Below are 22883 nucleotides of genomic sequence, written 5' to 3' on the forward strand. Positions count from 1 at the left end.
CTGAGGTAGAAGCCATGTTTAAAGTGATTAGTGCACTTATACTGTAAATTATACAACACACAATTACAGTATATGCACACTAAGCGTCTTAAACAATTAGCGCAGGATTCCTAGCTTAGTGCTGAGAAAACACTGTTGTAAAACCCCTGGTGGTGGGGGAAATGCCTTGGGGGAGAAATTGGTCAGTGGCTAAGTCTGGGTCAAAACGGACTGCAATGTGTGCCTGAAAAGATTGACCCATGGAACACCCAAAATTGGTCCTCATGTCTCACTACCATGAAACCGGCGAGCTGCAGGCACCTGTCAGGCATCTCGATGCAGCTCAACAGTCAGACCCGGAGCAAGATCGGCCAGCTGGGACTCGGGCAGCAGTCCTCAGATAGGCCCTGGGAGGGGAGAAGGCGAATGGGAGGGGGAAAATAAGAGTTGTCAGTGGCCCACAGTATTGTTGTGGAGCCAGGAGGAGCACTCCTGCTCTTCCTGGCTGCACATTAGGTAACAGGAAAAATGTTTACTTACCTTATCTTTGACGGCCTTCAGCGGTCTCTTTAAGTGCAAGTTCCGCCAAGTTTTTGACCAATTTTAGAGAGGGGTCCTTAAACGGGCGTTAGGCCCCTCTTTAGCATATGCAAAAGACCCAATGCCTGTTTACGGCAGCTGCCAGGGATGCCTTAATATCCCCTGAGCTAGTATGGCATCAGACATATTTCAGGAGCCCTAGAGGCACAGGACATAGTCCGTCTTGCCCCAGTTTCGTGCCTAATAAATGGGCGAAATGAGATCCACTGTCGCCCCCATAACGACTTATAGCATTCATTCTCCCTCACTGTCCCACAAAATATCACCAGCCCCACAGTAAACACTATTACATCCCAGGCCCTCCCACAATAGTTCCACATCCTATCTCCCTCAACCTATCAGATCACAAAGCCTCTCTCCAAAGTTATCCCAGACTTTCACAGCCGATTCCCCAGTAATTCTGTACCACGCAACCAATCCCCTGCTGCGACATCCAGTGACCCGCTCACCAATGGTCACAAACTGCAGCACCCCGTTTGAGTAATCCCAAATCCATTCACCCATTTTCCCAAAGTTCTATTGCCCCCAAACCCTAACATCCTCCCTCTCATTGCTCTCACACACCTGAGACATTACTCTCAATGCTGCCATTTTCCACAAACCCCACCCCCCACCTCAATGTTCCTACTCCTCAGCATCCCTCTCCCAGAACTCCCAAACCCAACAACCACACTCCCCAATACTTGCACATCCCAACATTACTTTCCCATCACTGCCACACCACAACTCTCCTTTAACACCGCCTGCAGACTCCCAACATGCCACGCTCAGACCCCGGAATCCCCTCACACTATTTCCAGACCTAAAAATACCCTCCACAATATTCCCATACTTTTCTGCTCCTCTCCCCACCAACATCCTCCCAACATTACGAAGCCATGTGACCTCCACCCCATCCACAGTATTTCTACACATCTGCAACCTGGAATATCACCTTCACCATATTTCTCTGGATCCTGGACTTTCTTTTAAAAAAAGGTAATACATAGAATTGAATGCGTGATGAATATTCAAATTGGGGAAGAAGTTGTTAGTTTTTAAAAAAAAATAAGGAATAAACCTCACCCTTTATGATATGGTTAGAAACTGATCCCCAGTGGTGTTGACAGGAGTGTAACACCTTGCAATGCTCAAACTGAGAAACAACTTGGAATTCTTCAGTGTGAACTACTGCATCGTATTATCTATCTAATTAAAAGTCTTACATCCAGTGCACGTCCATTGCATCAAACCTTTCAAAGGCATCATACCTGAAAGTGGAGCCCCAGAGGCATCACACCTCAAAACATCATATGTCTGTTGGATTTGATTTGACTTTAGTCAGCCATTTCTGTTTTTTTTTAAAATTCATTCTTGGAATAGGAGCGTCACTAGCAAGGCCAGCATTTATTGCCCATCCCTAGTTGCCCAGACAACTATTATATGTAAGTCGAATTCTGAGCCACTATTTTTGGTCTATGCCAACCTACTGCATAGAGTATTCCAGAATATGTAGTCTGAGCACTAGCTCACCTTTTGTGTTTGGTCTTTCCAAGGCTCCTTAGCCAGTAATAAGAGAATGCTTTGTGGTAGAAATTGAAGACATTGATGTACAGACAAGTAATCCACTGAACTTCCGCCAAAAGGAGAGTGCATGTAGTTGGTGAAACTTTTCTCTTCAATCCGTGGCAACCAGCTGGCCCTAACGCCAAGCATCAGCGGTGTGGTGTGATCACTCCATGCAGCAACAGCGGCAGCAAATGTGTTCAGCAGGAAGTTCGCAGCCTTAAAAACAATACAACAGAAGCCTTGTGAATCTACATCACGGGCTAACACCGGAGGCTAGAAAGGATTGTTCCTGTCATTGTCAGACTGTTCAAACATTTTAAAAATACAACCCTTTCTTAACAGGATTTTCAGTAGTTACTTTTTGAATTACGCCTGGTATGTTTTTTTCCCCCAGGTATTGCTAAATTTCAGCAAATACAAATTTGCAGTTTGTCTTTCATTCCACCAACAGATACATTTTCACTACACGAACACATGGCATTAAAAACTAAAATACAAAATCAATCTGCTGTACCTTTTAGGAGTTTGATTTTATAGTACCTTTTGATAGGGTTAACAAAATGGTGTTTAAAATTGAGCTCTGTTCGACATTAATTGTATATTAGCACATTCTAGACTTTTATTTGCAACTTTCTGACAGAATATGCATTGCACATTTTATTAGTTTACATCGTATCTGGTGAGACTGACAAGTGGCTGCGCTTCTGTGCTGCAGTCAAACAGCTGAGCTGGAGGGATAAGCCTTTTTACTTGTACAACTACAATGTGTTCTCCCTGGCAGGTCCATAATGGACTCACTCCAGCACAAATTTACTTCTGTAAATTGTATTTAGTCACTTCAATGCCCTTCAGTTAACATCAAGATTCATAAGCAATGAAAATTTTGGACATTTCCATCAAAGTCCCACAGAATTTCCTTTGAACAGAAGGCATTTCAAACGTAAAAAGCAAACCTCACAACAAAGATACCTCTTTGGGATCTCCATTCTGCATGGGAGCTGACCCATAAGCAACATTTCGGATATGTCCCATGAGCTCCAACAGCCATTCCATCCGTTTTATTACACCTGAGCAAGAAGCAGAATCATTTTTGTTAATCCAAGTAGCATTTTCATTACACTGCTCACTTTGCTTCATGATCATGACGACTTATTGATCACTGAGATGTGATCAGCAAGACTGCACCCGCTTCCTTCCTCATGTACCATTGTCCAAACAATATGGTGAGCAGGTGACCTGCTCCTGTGACTGAGTGTGCCACTCTGTAGCCAACTAAAAGGTGTATGAGTGAAGCCCAAGGTGATCTGCCTTGGGCATGGGTTGGGAAGATTGAGAATTTGGTGAGGAATCACGAGTTAAGCTCTGGCCACATGTCATGGTGCAGTACATTGCAAGAATATACTGTGCTACCCAGCATCTGTGACAGTAGAACTTCAAATAATAATTATCCACCATAATTGACACGACTGCCCTCTGGTGGATAATAGAAATTAGCTAATCATCGAGAGTCTGATGTAATGGGGACTAAAATCCACAACCTGTGGTATCTCTGGTGGGAGTGAGACAGAAGGGCCACAAATTAGGGTGGGATACCCTGGGGTCCCAACCTTACCCTGGAGCTTCCTTCTGGCCCTGCGAGGGTGGACACTCTACTTGCCCCAAACAAGGCCACGGTGGCAGGGTCGAGGCATTCTTACGTTGGGAGTTTCTACATCCCCGGCATCCCAGAGATCTGGCGCAGTATTGACAGCCAACCGACCAGGTGAACCCAGGTCACTGAGTGCCATATGTGTGGCCCATCAGGCCAGGGATGTGGTCTAGACCCCAAAAAGGGGGGGGCCCCTTTTTTTTTTGCACAACAAGTTTTAAGCGGCCTATCGTAAAGGAGGCCATTGGGGCAGCTCCAATCTTTCAGGGGGTTGTAGGGGAAGCAGTATCGCACACCCCCAGCTGGCTCAACAGTCTTCAAGCAGATTTTCCAGTCTCCAGCAAAGCAGGCACCCCAGATGCACCCCTGAAGGTGCAGGCGCCTGCCACTAGAATGGTAATCAGGGAACCTCCCCAGCCCAGAATGTCCACCAGGGTTGATGGCGGTGGCGTTTCCTGGTGGGTATTATCCCGGTGTAATTACTGGAATCACTACCCTGCGGATTTTCGTCCCCAGTGTTTTTAGCTTCTGATTGTCTTTATATTATCTGATCAAGTTCCCAGCACATATATTTTTTTCCATTAAAAAAATTAGGTACTCTGGTCCTTGGTCCATTTATCATATACTGGACCAAGAAAAACAATTAAAAACAGAATCAATTGCATTTTAGCTGGCTTATACAAAACTTTGTTTTCTCTACGGACATTTGGTTCCTTTGATGCCCTACAGATGCATGCCAGACCCAAAATTTAATTTTATAGAGAGAAATGCAGTGAATTGAAACATACTCTACAGTAACCCAGTACTGACAGTAACAAACTACCTGACAGAGCCCTGACTTGCAAGAACATTCTTGCAGGCAATCAGGAATGTAGATAGTTAACGTCCCAATGCATTTAAAACAAAATCTCTGTATGGTGCGAGGAGTTGAGATGTCATAGATGTTTCATTGCCTTAAAAAGGGCAATGGAATTTAAAACATTTCTATGGAATATGTGAGGCAGTGAGACTCTCATTGGTTACAGATGTTTCAGAAGTGACCTCAAGAAGATTAGGCAATGTTTTAAACATTGATCTTACAGAATAACATTTCCATTAAAGCCATGCATCATCGACCAGATACCCATATAGTCTGAAACAGCGTTGTAAACAGTAAAATTATTTTTTACCAGCTATGTCCTCGAGCCTCCAGTAGTCCATTGCCCCAGCTTACCTGTGTTCTGGTGGCTGACAAGTCGAGACTGATAAAAGCTCTGCAACAGAATCCAGTTGACCGTCTCCGTCTGACAGTTGCCAACTGCAGTCGCGATAATGTCATTAAAGCACAGCAATGGAACTCGGCCCTGGGAAACCAGGTATGCTCTGACAAAGGTGGCCTTTACAATTGTTCTCTGCAACAAATTTCAGCCAGAGTTACTCAGTTAAACAAGAGTAAATTAAACTATATTTTAAATCACTAAGCAATTAGCACATATCCCACACTTATTTGATGGTTTCATATTTACTTAATCACACACAAAAATTGTGATCTATGAAGAAATTTTGTGCTACAAAAATATTACAACCCCATGAATTTTGACTACCCTAACTTATTTGACTGCATGCAATCAAGTGAATAATTTTATCAATTTCACAAAGTCTGATTATAAACACTCCAACATAACCAGGCAGCCTGGTCTACAAAAGGAGAAGGCAGATTCCAAATCATAGAAACATAGAAAGGTTACAGCACGGAAGGAGGCCATTCAGCCCATCGAGTCTGCGCCGGCTCTATGCATGAGCGATCCAACGAGTCCCACTCTCCCGCCCTTTCTCCGTAGCCCTGCAAATTTTTTCCTTTCAAGTACTTATCCTGTTCCCTTTTGAAGGCCATGATTGAATCTGCCTCCACCACCCCCTCGGGCAGTGCATTCCAGATCATAACCACTTGCTGTGTAAAAAAGTTTTTCCTCATGTCACATTTGGTTCTTTTGCCAATCACCTTAAATCTATGTCCTCTGGTTCTTGACCCTTACCCCATTGGGAACAGTTTCTCTCTGTCTACTCTGTCTGGACCCTTCATGATTTTGAATATCTCTATCAAATCTCCTCATAACCGTCTCTGTTCCAAGGAGAACAACCCCAGCTTCTCCAGTCTATCCATGTAACTCATCCCTGGAATCATTCTAGGAAATCTCTTATGCACCCTCTCTAAAGCCTTCACATCCTTCCTAAAGTGCGGTGCCCAGAACTGGACGTAGTTGTGGCCGAACCAGTGTTTTATAAAAGTTCATCATGACTTCCATACTTTTGTACTCTATGCCTCTATTTATAAAGCCCAGGATCCCATATGCTTTTTTAACTGCTTTCTCAACCTGCCCTGCCACCTTCAACGATTTGTGCACATAAACCCCCAGAGCTCTCTGTTCCTGTACCTCATTTAGAGTTGTGCCCTCTAGTTTATACTGCCTCTCCTCATTCTTCCTACCGAAATGTATCACTTCGCATTTTTCTGCGTTAAATTTCATCTGCCATGTGTCCGCCCAGGCCACCAACCTGTCTACATCCTCGAAGTCTACCGCTATCCTTCTCACTGTTTACTACCCTTCCAAGTTTTGTGTCATCTGCAAATTTTGAAATTGTGCCCTGTACACCCAAGTCATTAATATATATCAAGAAAAGCAGTGGTCCTAGTACCGACCCCTGTACACCTCCCTCCAGTCCAAAAAACAACTGTTCACCACTACTCTCCGTTTCCTGTCCCTTAGCCAATTCTGTATCCATGTTGCTACTGCCCCCTTTATCTCTTGGGCCGCAATCTTGATAATAAGCATACCGTGCGGCACTTTATCAAACACCTTTTCAAAGTTCATATACACCACATCAACTGTATTGCTCTCATCTACCCTCTCTGTTAGCTCATCAAAAAACTCTATCAGGTTGGTCAAACACTATTTGCCTTTAACAAATCTGTGCTGGCTTTCCCTAATCAAGCCACACTTGTCCAAGTGACTGTTAATTCTGTCTCGGATTATCATTTCTAAAAGTTTCCCCACCACCGAGGTTAAACTGACTGGCCTCTAGTTGCTGGGTTTATCCTTACACCCTTTTTTGAACAAGGGTGTAATATCTGCAATTGTCCAGTCCTCTGGCACCACCCCCATATGCATGGATGTTTGGAAGATTATGGCCAGTACCTCTGCAATTTCCACCCTTACTTCCCTCAGCAACCCAGGATGCACCCCATCCAGACCGGGTGACTTATCTACTTTAAGTACAGCCAGCCTTTCAAATACCTCTTCTTTATCAATTTTTAGCCCATCCAGTATCTCAACTATATCTTCCTTTAATGAGACTGTGGCTATATCTTCTTCCTTGGTAAAGACAGATGCAAAGTACTCATTTAGTACCTTGGCAATCCCCTCTGCCTCCATGAGTAGATCTCCTTTATGGTCCCTAATCAGCCCTACCCCTCCTCTTACTACCTGTTTACTGTTTACATGCCTGTCGAAGACTTTTGGATTCCCTTTTATGTTGGCCGCCAGTCTATTCTCATATTCTCTCTTTGCCCCTCTTATTTCCTTTTTCACTTCCCCTCTGAACTTTCTATATTCTGCCTTGATCTCACTTGTGTTATCAACGTAACATCTGTCATACGCCCCTTTTTTTCATTTCATCTTACTATCTCTTTTGTCATCCAAGAAGCTCTGGCTTTAGTTGCCCTACCTTTCTCCCTCGTGGGAATGTGCCTAGACCGTATCCGAACCATCTCCTCCTTAAAGGCCGCCCACTGTTCAATTACAGTTTTGCCTGCCAATCTTTGATTCCAATTTACCAGGGCCATATCTGTTCTCATCCCATTGAATATGGCCCTCCTCCAATTGAGTATTTTTACTTTAGAGTGGTCGTTTTCCATAGCTATTCTCATCCTTATGATACTATGATCACAGCTCCCTAAATGCTCCCCCACTGACACTTGCTCCACTTGGTCCACCTCATTCCCTAGAACCAAGTCCAGCAATGCCTCCTTCCTTGTTGGGTGAATGTACTGGTTAAGAAAGTTATCCTGAACACATTTCAAAAATTCCTCCCCCTGTGTGCCCCTTATGTTATTATTGTTATCCCAGTCTATATTAGGATAGCTGAAGTCCCCAGTTATCACTACTCTATAGCTTTTGCACCTCTCTGTAATTTCCCAGCAAATTTGCTCCTCTATATCCTTAATGCAGCCAGTAGCAAGTGATAAGGTTGTGCATTTTATTACAGTAGTAACTGCCTTGAGCGTGAACCCGATTTGCATCAGTGGACGTTACTGAAAACAACACACTCTCATTTATTGTTTCAAAAATGGAATACCTGTTTGGTTGGGTGTTATTATTGCCTGTAAACTTTGCTTTCCTCCCACCTCCCGAGACCCAGTGGAAGTTGGTGGAAGAGATTTGTTTGATTCCTATCATGTATGTGAAGGTAGGCAAGCGGGTTAAAAAGATTACTCTGGTAGGCAGGAGCCAGAGTGATTAGGATGGTGAAGATTGAAAAGTTTCAGCCAATAGTGACATGCAAGTAAGTTTGCTAGATGAGACAGTAAAATCTTGCTTCAGACAGTGGGCATGAAGATAGAAATAAGTAAACTCTGTGGGCTGCACTGTGGGAATCTAAAGTATATGGAAGGGAGCTACTGAGATAAGTGACCTAGAGTGCTGAGGGGCATAAGCAGCACTGAAGATCTGAGGTGTGTGAGATTGAAGTCAGGTGCAAAACATTCATCAGTATGGAAGTTCCACTGTTTTTGTTTGCTCCTGTGTAAGAAAATCCTTCAGGCTGGCAAGTCTTGTGTCCAAATGAGCCTGCCAGATTTGGCCCAGTCTTGTGTTTGCCTCCATTTTCAATAGTGTGACATGCACACTTCTGAACAAAGATCTTCTTGTCCTTCTCCACATCACCCATTTTGTTCTGTAGTTACTTATTCCCGTCTGTCCAAACTCATGGTCAAGGTTGTGGCACCTCGAATTACAGGTTAGAAAAATGTGTCAGTGATTGGAAGGACAGAGATGGCATTAGGCAGTTTGTAAAATTGCAATAAGTTATGGTGAACAAATGTAGCAGCAGCAATAATTGTAGTTAATTGGGTTTTTTTGGTTCATTGTGGATATTATGCTCGTTAAGTTTTTCTTTTAAAATGCACTCCATTATTTTTCCAGTTCTTTCAAAATGGCTTGGAAATTATTATTATAAAGTACAGATAAAAAGAACCTAAATTTCCCAATGAATTCTCCAGTATGTACTGTGAGACAAACTGTACAGTCTCAAGATATATGTATGCATTCCCTTTTCTGAAATAAATTTTAAAAAAATTCTCAAATGCTGGAAATCAGAATTAAAAACAAATACATAGCTGGAAATACATAGCAGTTCTATAGGTATTTGAAAAGAGAAAACCTACTTTATTGCTTTGAGACCCTTCAGCAGTCTTAACCCAAAGCATTAACTTGCTGACAACAGCTGTGCATTTCCAGCATTTCTGCTGTTATGCCAAAAGTATAATTGCTGAGACGGTGTACTTACCATCAATTTTAAGAGTTCTCAGCTAGTCAGAACATTCTTCATGACCATTCCATCAACAGGTCCCTAATACTTTATTCCCATTATATAAAACAGTCCTCACACATTAAAATTGAAAATTTGTGGTATTTTCCATTCTATAATGAGGGTTAGGCTACAGGTAGTGCCCTATTGACTTCATGTTAAAATAGGATATTAACAAAAGAAAGCAGTCAAGAAACATAAGACACAGTTCAGTATCAGATAACCTCCAAATTATGAGTTGGAATGGAGCACTGAGATACTTTAAAAAGTACTACACTTGGGCATTCTTCCATAACTAACCAATAATTCAGACCTAGTAAAATAGAATAATGTATAAAGAAGGTCAAGTTGTACTTTGGCTCTTTGTTTATGTCTTGTGTGTATTCTAAAATGAGCATTACCTTGGTGGTCTGGGTTACTCTGTCTATCTCAGTATCACCTAGTTCAGAAAGACACTTGGAAACTCCAACATAAAAGCCCAGCTCATTGACCTGAAAAGGAGATGAGGTTACATGAATGTGATTAACTGATAATTCATTAAGAGTCTCAGCTGCAGTAATATTTCTTCTTAAATGTCAGTTAAAGTTATAATTAACGTTAATACACTTTTGCTTTTCTATCTATAAAAAAATACATCCAACCTTATATAAAAGGTGAGTACTGATGATATGAGGGGAACTGGCTTGGAGGAGAGACTGAACTCATAGTGTGAAGCAGCTAAATTAATAGTGGTAATGATACAGTTGTTACCCGGACAGCTTCTGTGACACTGTAAATGCAAATTCAGTATCTCAGTACCTCCAAGCCAATTGTCCCATGGAGTCATCAGTTTAATGACATTTAAAAATATATAGAAGACCCTGATGGCTCAGCGTGTAACTGAGCTCTGAACACCAGAAGGTGCCTGGTTTGATTGTTGGCTGGTGCTGAATTAACTGATCTCAACCAGGTTGTTAGTAGGAGTGCTGTAATTGGCCTTAGCACATCTGGGCAAGGACCATAACCCAGCAAAACAGTAACATCTTCAGAAGAGGAAGGTGGAAAATTGGGAAAAGAAGTAAATTCTATAATATGAAAAAGATGGTTCAATGGGCTTCACTACAGTGTGATGGATTTGTATAATATGTGGAATTGTGTTTACAATTTAACAAAAACCTAGGCAATTTATGGGGAACAATGCGGTTTTGGTGGTTACATCATCATTAAATAAATCAATTAAATGAATTATTAAATAACGGTATGCTTCTGAGTTTGGCCATATTCCAAATGTCCGATCTCGTCCATATCATTTGAGGAAGGAGCCAACCAATGCTCAAAATACTCTTCCATAGGAAGGAAAGAAAAAAAAATACAAGGAATGTTGAATCAGGTTATAGCACGCGTCCTATTAGTTACGTAGTGGGATTTGATGAGCCCAACCTCCCCGCAAAATCTAAGGAATAGGGCCTGATGTGCAGAAAACTGAAAAGAAAATAGAAAAAATTCTACAGAAAGGCAACCCTCCAATTAAAAAAATGGATTTTAATAGTTGGTCAGAGCTCTTTTTTCTTGGTTAATTTTTAAAGGCAGGAGAGGACTGATAAGACTGTCCCTTTATGTTTCTAATATCCATTAAAGAGTTTCTAGCAGGTTCAAGACTTTCCAGTTTTAATGTTTGTAACTCTAAGGGATAGGTTTGAGATTCAGCAGTAATTAATAGAAATAGAGGAATTGGCTTTTTAAGAAAGGCAGTGATGACAGCAGTTTTGAAAGGGGTGGATATGGCCAAGAAGTGGAAATTAGTCAGTCAGGAACAGGCTTGGTAGGTATAAGCCATCGATAGATTTCCACGAAGCAATTAAAAAAGAAAAATAGAGCAAAAGAACAATGAAAATATGAAATATTTTCAAACACACCATCCATTGTCGTACTTATACAAGCTGATATGAGTTTGCCCCATTCAATGAAAATAAGCCAGACTGTCCCAGAACATTCAAATTCCACATTCATCCACAGGAACTTAAAAACATGGAATTTGTTTTTTTACTTCCCCTCGTCTTCCCTTCCTTCTACAAACCACAACTTTTAAAAATGCAAGCTTGGCATCACCAAACTAATACTTCTTTACCTATCCCGTCTTCTCTCCTACACTTCTAAATCTTGGTTCTTCCCTGTTCTAGGTAACTTGGCCCGTCACCTAAATTTCTCATCAATAAAATAAAACACACTATTATGGAACAGAATGATCGGTAGCTCCAATCTCTGAGGCTATGAGCGAAGAGATACAGACAAACTTCTCCTCCCAACTTGGCCCTCATTGTTATCTTAACCCGCCTGCCCACCCCCCCTCCATTGCAAACTGCAGCCTCTCTACCATTTATCTTCCCTGGTCCTCATCAAATTCATATCCTCCATGAAACCCACTACAGGCTCCCTCAATACCTTCCAAGCCTGTTCCTGACTGACTAATTTCCACTTCTTGGCCATATCCACCCCTTTCAAAACTGCTGTCATCACTGCCTTTCTTAAAAAGCCAATTCCTCTATTTCTATTCATTACTGCTGAATCTCAAACCTACCCTTTCCAAAATCCTTGGACACATTATTTCTCAAGTACGTAGTCAGCTCCCTCACCATTCCCTGTTCGTGTCCTTCAAATCTGGTTTCTTCCTCATCCACAGGACCCAAGTTGTCCTGATCAATGTTACCATCGTTCTGTGTGACTGTGACTCACAGTCCCCCTCAGCCTCTCTTCTGCCTTCAATACTGATCACTCCATTCTTCTTCACTACCTCTCTTTTGGGATCCATCTCTATGGTACCACCCTCTTTTAGTTCCACTCACAGTTGGCACAAATATTTCTCTTTTCATGCCCAAACTGTCACCTTCGGTGTGTTCAGGCTCGATCTTTGATCTCTTATTGATCGCTTACACGCTGCAGCTTGGTGACATCATTAGTTACTACAAAACTCTACCTCTTCGCCAGCGTGAACTCCAGGGCTGTTGCTATACTTTCCAACTGCCTGGCCGACATGAAATCCTGAATAAGTCAAAATTCAGGACATCAGCAGCAACATCCATTTTGGCTCCCACTGGTATCCGCGTGTTTCCTGGCTGTCCTGTCAAGCTAAATCTGGTGGTGCATGACCGTGGCATTTATTCCGATCCTAATTTGAGATTTTTATCCCACAATCAGTCCGTTGCCAAGACCACATTTTTGCCCCTCCAAAATATTGCTCACTTATATGCCACCTCCAATCACTGCTGCTAAAATCCTAATCCACTTTGAGAATTGATTTCTCTAATTGTTTCCTCAATGGTCATCCTGCCTCCAGACTTCAGTTAAAAATGTTTTTAGGACTTTGAAAGGAATTGATAGGGTAGATAGAGAGAAACCTTTGCAGATGGTCAGGGAGTCCAGGACAAGGAGACATAACTTTAAAATCGGAGGCAGGCTATCCAGGAGAGAAGTTAGAAAACACTTCTTTACGCAAAGGGTGGTAGAATTGAGGAACATTCTCCCACAAAAAGCATTAGATGCTAGCTCAATTAATACCTTTAAATCGGAGATCGATAGATTTTTGCTAGCTAAGGGTATTAACTGATATGGAGCCAAGGAGGGTGGATGGAGTTAGGATACAGAGCAGCCATGATCTCAGTGAATGGCGGAACAGGCTTGAGGGGCCGAATGGCCTATTCCTCTTTCTAAGTTCCACCACCTAAATTGAGCCGTCTTCTCTGGTCACATATCCTTGATCTTAATCTCTGCTCCTCCGACTGCAGATTGCTGCTGGTTGCCCACGCCATCTGTTCCATCACTGAAAGATGATCACTCAGTCATTACATTGACTGCCCTCTGGAATTCTCTCCCTAAACTACGTTGTCTAGATACCTTCCTCTCTGCCTTCAAAAAACCCATCTGATTGTGCCTTCAGTCTTCTCTCCCCATGCCCCAAATCTCTCCCCTGCTCCTGATTGGTGTCCTTCTCGTCACCTTGTTAGGCACTTTGAGATGTTCTTTATGTGAGGCGCACTGTGTAAATGAAATTCACTGCTGTTGCAGAAAAGCTGTACCTGAATTTCATTGGGTAGCATCTCAAAAATCTTCTCAACACTTTTGCACAATATGCCCCAGCTGTGCTGCACTGGAGTGGGAACCTTCATCGCTTCATTAAGACCTTGTAGAACAGAATTACAGAGTTCTGGGCTTTTCTGCCTGTTCCCTGACCTAAAGTACTGGATTGCAAGGACTTCAACAAATATCTGAAGTTTATCCTCCGGCACATGTTTCATCCAGGAAGCAAGAGATGTAAAGAGATATTTTCTCGTCTCCAGCTGCAGGCAAAACAGAAGTACAGAATATAAAACTGAATATAAATGAAGTCGTTACTGGCACAGTGAAGGAGCTCACTTTGAGTTTTACATTTATTGTATACCTTGTAGGTCTTCATTGCTCACTGTAAGTCGAATGATTGATTGCTTTATAAGGATAGTAGTGTTATACCTTGTAATACAGAATGTATTATTCTGCTGCTATGGTGAAGCTATGCGCCTTTAAACCTAGTTGCTCTGAAGCAAACAATGATTGGGTTCTTAATGAGTTCACTTACCATCCAGGCTGCCGTTTGACTTTGTCTTTTTAAAAGTGTAATTGGTAAAGTTAACTAAGATGCAAGCAGACATTGTGGCCCAGTATTTTCTATTCCTGAAGAGTTTCTCCATACATTCCAAATCATTACCTTTGTTTTTTTTTATATAAAAGTATGATGCAGAAATTTGGCTGTGACAGACAAGTATAACAGACAAACAATGTGTGCTGGACATACTGTAGGGAGATATCGAGGCCTTCCGGCCAGCGAAAATACGCAATTGTACCCCGAAAATGGTGGAGAATGACTTGCTGTCCTGTTCCCGCCATTGCTGTTGTCACCGGAATCTTCCCCGGGTCTACTTTTGGGCGGCTGCAGTATCCGTGTGGGTCAGGCGGTAGGTCCCTTTTAATATGTAAATTGAGTTCCTGTGATGTACAAAGGATCCCGTTTGCTATTTTAGGGCAATACTGGGCTGAACGTGCGCCACACATGCTGCACCCAGTATCAGCTGGCGGTCCAGCTGAAGAGGAGCCCAAAGGTAGGTTTTACTGTATTTTGTGGAGCTTGGAGGAGCAAGAGGGCTCCTCCGGGATCTGCAAAGCCAGCCCAGTCGGCTGCCCTTCCGGGTCCCCTTCCCCGCCCCGAGATCGGATCCCACTCCCATAGATCAACCTTACTCCACCCCGGGTTGCCTCGGGGCGATCGTTTTCTGCTCGCAACCCGCCGGACGAATGCGAATGAGATCCAGCCTTCAAAATGGACTAGGCCTCCTCCGCTGGCCACTTGCCTAAAGTCTGCACCGGAGGAAAATCTACTGTACTGTTTTTATTATGCTAACAATTAATCTCCTAATAAAGTTTAGGTCCGAGTCCCTTTAAGGCTACAAAGTTTAATTGCTGTTAAGAAAACACTGGAGGGGTTTATACAGCGGTTCATTAAAAGAGTGATACTGTTAATTAAATACTGGGTGAGTCCATACAGATTTCAATTAAGAAGCTGCAGAAATCCTGGCTCTGGTATTCCTGGAGCGTTCCTCTGTTTCTTAGAATCATGGAATCTTACTGCACAGGAGGAGGCCATTCAGCCCATTGTGCCTATGCCGGCTCTTTGAAAGAGCTATCCAATTAGTCCCACTCACCTGCTCTTTCCCCGTAGCCCTGTAAATTTTTCCTTCTCAAGTATATATCCAATTCCCTTTTGAAAGTTATTATTGAATCTGCTTCCACCACCCTTTCAGGCAGTGCATTCCAGATCAGAACAATTCGCTGAGCAAAAAAATTTCTCCTCATCTCCCCTCAGTTTTTCTCGCCAATTAAATCTGTGTCCTCTGGTTACCGACCCTCCTGCCAGTGGAAACAGTTCCTCCTTACTTACTCTATCAAAACCCTTCATAAAATATTTCAGAATATAAATTTCTTTATACTTTCTTTGAAGTATGACACAGAAATGTGAGTGTGACACTTGAACTATGATAGACAGGAATAGCATGCTTAACATACCATTTTTATATTATCAATAGATGTTAGAAATATAGACTATAGACATATTTTAAAAGACTAATTGGAACAAACAATATATTAACATACTGCAGAGGTTCAGATAATCTCACATGCCATGAAAGAAAACCTGGAATGGTTTACATAGTTAAGACGCGATGGTTGCAGCATTGTTGGGAGAGTTATCAGAGTTTGTTGCTGGTAACCACCACTATTATAGTTGACAAGTTTCCTTGGCTCTGCGTCACAACGGAAAGATGTTGTGCATTTAGGGACAAACCAAGGATGTAAAGCCATTAGCTGACAGAAAAAGGGTATTTTCTTGAGAAATAATCTACTCCATTTTATATTTATTCCTGTATAGATCATGTACAAAACTTGAGAGAGTTGGGGCTCATTTGAGTTATTTTTTTGGTTATTTTGCACAGGAGGAGAGGGTAACCCAGGGGCATACATGCAAGCCCTGAAATCACATTGAGTCATGGTCGGTAGACCACACAGACATGCAGGCAAATAAGAATCTGTAACTGGTACGAAGAACAGATGATTTCAGAGGGACAAAATTAAAGGAAAATTCTATTTCATGTTTTCGCAGCTCAGAAAATACAAAGAACATTCAGTGAGGAGAATGTTATTTATATATTCTATAGTAATCACAGTATTATAAGCATTCTGGTAAATGGTGAAAAGCTTAGTTTTAGAAATATATCATGGTTACACACAGAAACAGCCCATGTTGGTGTTTATCCTCCTCATGAGCAAATAGTCCTAATCATATGTACCCACCCTGTTCCCATATCCCTTCAACCCCTTTTCCTTCATTCACCTACCCAATCTAATCTTGAATGTTGTCATAGTTTCTGCCTCAACCATTAATCCTGGAAGTGAATTCCACAGTCTCACAACTCTCTGTGTAAAGAAGTTTCTCCTGCTCTGTTCTAACTCTCTTACATTTAATCTTGTATCTATGGCCTTTCATTCTTGACCTCTTCACTATTGGAAAAAGTCTGCTTCTATCTACCCTGTCCCATCCTTTCATAACTTTAAATACTTTTATCGCCCTATAATCTGTCTTGTTCTAATGAAAAAAAGCCCCAATTTTTCAAGCTCGTACCAGGCAGCATTCTAGTGATTCTGCACTATGCCCTCTATAAAGCCTCAATATCCTTCCCATAGTGTGGACTCCAATACTGCACACAATATTCTAACTGAGGTCTTATTAATGTTTTGTTGAGAGCTTCCAAGGATCTTGGGTCCATGAAGACCTTTGAGTGCTCGATAGAAATTCAAAGATCAATTGGGACAGCATAGATAGTTTTCACAGGTTAAAGTGTAATCTGGAACAACAGATATAAAATTGGAAACAAAGCTAAAGTTTTTCTTTAAAAATCACGAATAAGGAGCTCACTCCAATATTACATTACATAGAACTTACAGAACAGAAACAGACCATTCGGTCCAACTGGTCAATGCTTCACACTTTATCTAACCCTATCAGCAAATCCTTCTATTTCTTTCTCCCTCATGTATCTACCTAGCTTCCCCTTAAATGCATCCATGCTATTCGCCATAACTGCTCCATGTGGTAGCAAATTCCACATTCAAACCACTCTCTGGGTAAAGAAGTTTCTCCTGAATTCCTTATTGGATTTATTAGTGACTATCTTATATTTATGACCCCTAGTTTTGGACTCCCCATAAGTGGAAACCAGGCGCAGGGGTCATGATGAGTGATTAACCTGCGCCTGGTCGTTGCGATGTAGGCAGCACATAATATTCATGCTGCCTGTTGATTTATCTGAAAGTCCTGGCTCTAGTTTTTAGGCTATGTCCCCTAGTCCTAGTATTCAAGTATAGGAGACCTCAAAAACAGGTACAAATGCATCAGCAGCCAGAAGCAATAATCCAGCAACTAACCTGTAAATCCTTCATGATCCCTTTAAATAGCGTTGGTGGGGGTCCTTCATACTGTTTAAGGCCTGTTCAGCTGTGCGAGGTTAAGACAGTGCAGTGGCTGGAGCGTTGAGTTCCAAAATCGCACCTGCCCCTTTAAATCAGCGAAGTGCATTGATCTACCGCATATTCTCCCTACTTTACATGGTGCCGGCGTTCATTATCTGCGCGTGCACGAACACCTTTACCAATATGGCGCCCGGCACATGTCACACTAGAAGTGTGCATGCGCATTCCGGACGCCATTTTGGGACCTTAGGAGTTCACATAGCGCGCACACAATGGGCGCTACGCAGCCCAATTTACCGCACATCTTCTCTACTTTTACCCTATCAATGCAGAAAGCTGGACACTGAAGGCTAGTGATGAGAAAGGGTTCAGGACATTTGAAATGTGTTGGTACCATTGGTTTCTGAAGGTAGACCCATTAATGATTCAATTTTTCAGCAGTTGATGGGAAGAATGTCATATTTTGGTCACGTAGTTTGTAGCAGCAGGGGAGAGCTTACATGCATCATTCCGACCAACAACACAATGGAAAAAGATGGTTATGGGAAGTTGTTGACAACATCAAAAAGTGATCTGACGAGAGAGAGGGAGGAGATGGAGAGAGACACTAAAAATCAACACATACGTTAAGGCTGTGCACTAATGGTGGTGTCACCCACATTCCTAAAAACATTGCGGCACTTTGGGACGTCTGAGCCTGGGTAACTGCTACTTCAATGCAGTGCTGCTGAATGTCTTCACCTACAGAAAGGAATGAAAAACACTGTGTTAAAGCTGGTGTACTATAGCTTGAACACAGTGTGGCACTGTTTGCTTTAAAATTTGAAGATTGACTACAAAGTTGGTGAAATGTGTAGCTGAACAGGGTATTGGCAAATCTCAATTTCTAAACTTGTTTCCTCAGCTAATTTAAGATGAGGCCCACAGCATCATGAGGGACTGTGATTTCTCACCAATGATTCCTGCATTTTTGACAACTTTGTAGTGCAGCTAGCACGGGAAATAAACTTTAGCCCAAAAGGTTGTGTTGTAGAACTGTAGCATTTAAAACGACAAAACTTGATACTAGAGAGGGGAGGAATGTTGTAAATCAATGTCATAGTAATTCTACTGCTTATTGTAACTATAAAAAAAGTTTAATTTTAATTTACTCCTACACTCATTAAAAGAGACAGTCTGCTCTTTCACCAGATCCACCATGATGAAGGAGTGCAACAGCAGAAACGGTCATGGCACAAATCAACAGGAAGTTCACCTGACAAGAGGGGTTCAGTGTCAAATCTGACAGGCTGACTACCCCATCTGACACAGAAACTAACCTCAGTTGACCCGGAGTGCTGGACTTCTCATCACTTAGGATTTCTTTCAGGACAGGCCCCATAAATTTGGTAATGGAATTGTTGATCAGTTGAGGCTTGGATACTCTGAAAAGCTGAGGTTTTTTTAAAAATCTTTTGAAGGAATATTCAAATTTAAGATACGACAATTACCTTACCATTGAGTATTTGTGGGAAAAATACACCACCAAAAATTCTTTTTGGTTTAAAATTACTTGTGAAATTCATCACATGGTGGCTGACCTCCGAATCAGAGACACCATCTTTGCAGCATTTCCAAAGTTTGTTGCAGAAATGTAACATTTCTCACTTCAAAGACGACTCCCTGTAATCTCCCCAACATTGCCCCCTCACATTCCTCACTGCTTTCAAAGAAGCTGAGAACCAAGACTAGATGAAGAAATACCATGTTTGTTGTACCCAAGTTTAGAAATCCAGCAAAGATCATGACCCTGATGGAAAGACCAACCACTTTATACTGAGTTTTAAATATAAATGAGATTATTGGGTATTTTCCCCCACAACTTAAGGTTAGGGCCATTGTAGTCCTTTATCATTGAATATTCTTTTAAAAAGGAAGAAAGTAATCCGCTATGAAATAATGGGCTTTTCAAAGAATTGTTTTTTAATCAATCAATCATTACATCTTTTATAACTTACCAAAATTCAGTCTCATAAGTGGAGAGAGTATGGAAGCCCAGTTAACAGGGGGATATTGATAACTACTCCCACATCCAGCGATAGGCCCCAACAAAACCTTCACTAGCTGGGGAGGAATTGACTCAGGACCTGAAAATGAAAGAAGATAACAAGATGTGAGAAAACAGTGTGGTGGTGGCGTGGCGTAATAATGTGGATTGCTATCGTTTTCTGTTTAAATTTGTGGTAGTGGACTGACGATGACTTAATTTCACCTTCCGTCAGAACATACATTTCCAAAGTAAAATCTTCAAAAACCTCAGTCCGAGTAAACCAGTCACTATCCTATTGTGTTACGGGTGATGTTACTTAGAAATAGCATAAGAAACTTGACGGGAGTTCAACATGTGGTATATACACTTTCCTAGTAATAAACTGCAAATTATCTCACAATCACTTTAGTCGTATACTGTGAATGTGACACATCAATGACAAAAGGCACATAAGGTGCCCTGGATGATGGATGCTGGCAGAACAAAAACAGATCCAAAACTGAGTAAAAGCCCCTACCTAAAACTAAACCTAGATAGTATTTTAAAAATGTGACATATCATCAAGGCAGGGAGTTAATCTTACGGTTCAGATAATTCTCATAAAACATTTAATGGCATCAGTGATCCTCTTTGATTAAATTGCAGCCTAACAATCATTCCCAGATATCCAAATCTAAATACCTGATCTCCTCATTTAACTTAATGCTTTCATTCAGTCCCAGATGCCTAATATTCTCTACATAGAGGTTAAAACCACTGAGTGCGTCTTGTTGAAACCTATGTATAGGTTTCTCCCAGTAAAGGGGTTAACAACTGTCAGACCCTTGGAAATACCTGATTTACACAGTGCTCATATATCACTTAAGAAAAACCTCAGGGTGCACTTTCATTAATCTAAAAAAAACTGCACTTGCTACTCCAGAAGCACTACAATACACAGGTTATGGGTATAGGATGTATCTGTCCTGGAACAATCCACTGACTTGCACAAAAGTCAGTGCTTTGGGCTAGTTGAAGTCCGATCTGGAGATGCCTGTGGCTGGGTACTGCAGTGTTTAACTTTGGACAGTTTTTTTTTTAACATTTGGGTCTGTATTTTGTGCTGGCAGCAGCTGTTGCTATGGATCGAGAATGTTGGTGCAGTCCTCAGTGTCAACATGTGATGCTGTTCAAACGGCATGCTTGATGACTGTGACACTTGGTCCTGTTGTATCTTCAGCCAGTACTAACTTTTCATAACACACTCATCTCAAAATCAGCATCCCAGCTGTGTGAGTGAATGGAGCTGTTCAGAGAAGCAGGCAAACTGCCCAGTAACCCATATCACAAGGGCAGCTGTGGGTGCGAGCAGACCTGAAATGGGAATCTCCAAGGGACTGAAAAAGAATGAATTAGCTGACGTATCTTGCAGATACCTGTGGCTTTATTTTAGTAAATTAGACAGATGTGGAGTACCTTATACAGGGAATACTCCCTTGAGCTTTCTTTCTCCTTTGGGCGATAAAATAAATTGGTTTGTGGGTAATGCACTGCACAACAGCAAGTTCTCACCCCAAAGATGTTCCAATTAAGAGGCTTCTCTTATAGGTCAGAATATCAAGGTGAATACAAATAAGGGAGGCCATCTTAAATCGTGTATCCAAAAAAGGAAAACCTGCAATACCCCCACTGCACCACTCAATAGGGTCTTGAATAACTCAAAGGCTTTCACCTGACTAAGACTACTCTTCCTGGAAGTCTATTCTAAGTGTCAATTAAGAAAGTCAGTCTTGTATTTATATATCGTCTTATCATGTCTCCCAGAATCATTCTAAAGCACTTCACATACAATTAATTACTCTGAAGACCAGTTACTGTTGTCATGTGGGTAAATGCGGTAGCCATTTTGCACACGGCGGTATTCTACAAATCACAACAAGGTGAATGACCAATTAACCTATTTTCAGTAGTGCTACTTAAGGGAGGAATATTGGCCAGGACACCAAGACAACTCCCTGCTCTTCCTCAAATAGTGCCCTGGGATCTTCAATGTCAAGCTGAACTACCAGAACAGGCAAACGGGGCCTCAGTTTAACAGCTCATCCGAAGTTCAGCACCTCCAACAATGCAGCACACCGTCAATACTGCAGCTTTGATTTTGTTTTCAAGTCCTAAAGTGAGGCTCGAGCCCACAACTTTATGTCTCTTTGTGATTATGCTTTGTGTAAATTAATTCTTCCTGACATTTGTTCTAGATTTATCCTTCACCAGTTTGAAACCTGCGCTTCCTTGTCCTACTGTGTTAATTTAACTTAAAGTAATGCTTCAAATTTAGCTATTCTATTCCATTTAATATCAAAGTTTAATATAAAGTTTCCCCTCTCACCTTCCTTACAGGCTAATCTGCCCTCATAGCTCAATTCCCTGATGCAGGAGATCAGTCACATTGTTCTCCTCTGAACTGCTGCTAGGATTTGAATGTTTGCCTTGCATCTTGGTGACCAAAACTGGACACAGCACTCAAGGTACAGCCTGACCAGAGCATTGGACAGTGTTAGTATAACCTCTGCTAACTACTACTGTACTATTTTCACAATATAGTTCAGCATTCAGTTTACTTGATGAATATATGCTTTAATCAAAAACAATGAATAGCTTAGTTGATTTAGAATCGACTTGAATTAGGAACAGAATTTGAGAAAGTGTCTGCAAATGCTTGGGTTCAGACTTACATGTATTCATGAGTTATGCAGCACTAAGTCCCATTGTTAATTCTGACAAAGCATTCACACCTGAAACATTAACTCATCTATTCTCTTCACAGATGCTGCCCGACATGCTGAGCGTCTTCAGAATTTTCTGCTTTTGTTTCAGGTTTTTAGCATCTGCAGTTTTTTTGCATTCTGTTTGATATTGCCAATGGTTTATTCAGATTTAAATGACCAAGACTGTCAGCACCCTTGGGTCCAGAAGGGTAAAAGGAATAGTTACTAAGTAGATAATGAGGTCTGAACTGTTGAACCTTCTTGAGAAAATGTCACACTTACTTTCCTAGCGTACTTTCAGCTAAAGCCAATTATATTAAGCTTCAGTTACACTGTTACATGTGCCTTCATAAGCTTTTTTAAAATAAGATTAATACTGTTACACAAAGCAGTCAAAGGTCAATGTGCTGTTAGAACCTAATTGGATAAGACAGAATTCTTCTTGGCAGTGCTATAAAGTTATGGCTTTGTCTTGTGTTAAGTAGTCTAGTTTTGTTTGTATTAGGATTTCTAGACATGAGAACTGTGCACATAGGAAATTCTACGTTGAGTCGAGAATTTATATGTAAATGAAACGTGCCCAATCTTACACATGGCCTTTAATTCAGAATTGCACCCAAGCAAGGTGCCAGAGATGATCTTCAGCTGCAGAGCAATACATCCTACAGACATACTCCGAGTTCTGTGCCAGTAGTAAAATTGTGGAACCAATTATTGATGTTACGCCTTTCACCAGCACAAA

The 22883-nt window shown here is 41.5% G+C and overlaps 1 protein-coding gene across 2 annotated transcripts in view; it reads right to left on the reverse strand.

Annotated features, from left to right (window-relative positions):
• Positions 1-22883, reverse strand: part of focad (focadhesin) — a 212373-nt gene that overhangs the window by 13388 nt on the left and 176102 nt on the right. For both annotated transcript variants that reach the window (XM_067983305.1, XM_067983307.1), the window contains exons 36-42: positions 19366-19494; positions 17994-18109; positions 13393-13653; positions 9742-9831; positions 4989-5166; positions 3097-3194; positions 2092-2343 (exon numbers count right to left, since the gene is read on the reverse strand). In XM_067983305.1, coding sequence (XP_067839406.1) covers positions 2092-2343; positions 3097-3194; positions 4989-5166; positions 9742-9831; positions 13393-13653; positions 17994-18109; positions 19366-19494 — 1124 coding nt within the window. The remainder of the gene's footprint in view (positions 1-2091; positions 2344-3096; positions 3195-4988; positions 5167-9741; positions 9832-13392; positions 13654-17993; positions 18110-19365; positions 19495-22883) is intronic.

Source organism: Heptranchias perlo, chromosome 4 (genome assembly GCF_035084215.1).
Source record: "Heptranchias perlo isolate sHepPer1 chromosome 4, sHepPer1.hap1, whole genome shotgun sequence".
Lineage (NCBI taxonomy): Eukaryota > Metazoa > Chordata > Chondrichthyes > Hexanchiformes > Hexanchidae > Heptranchias > Heptranchias perlo.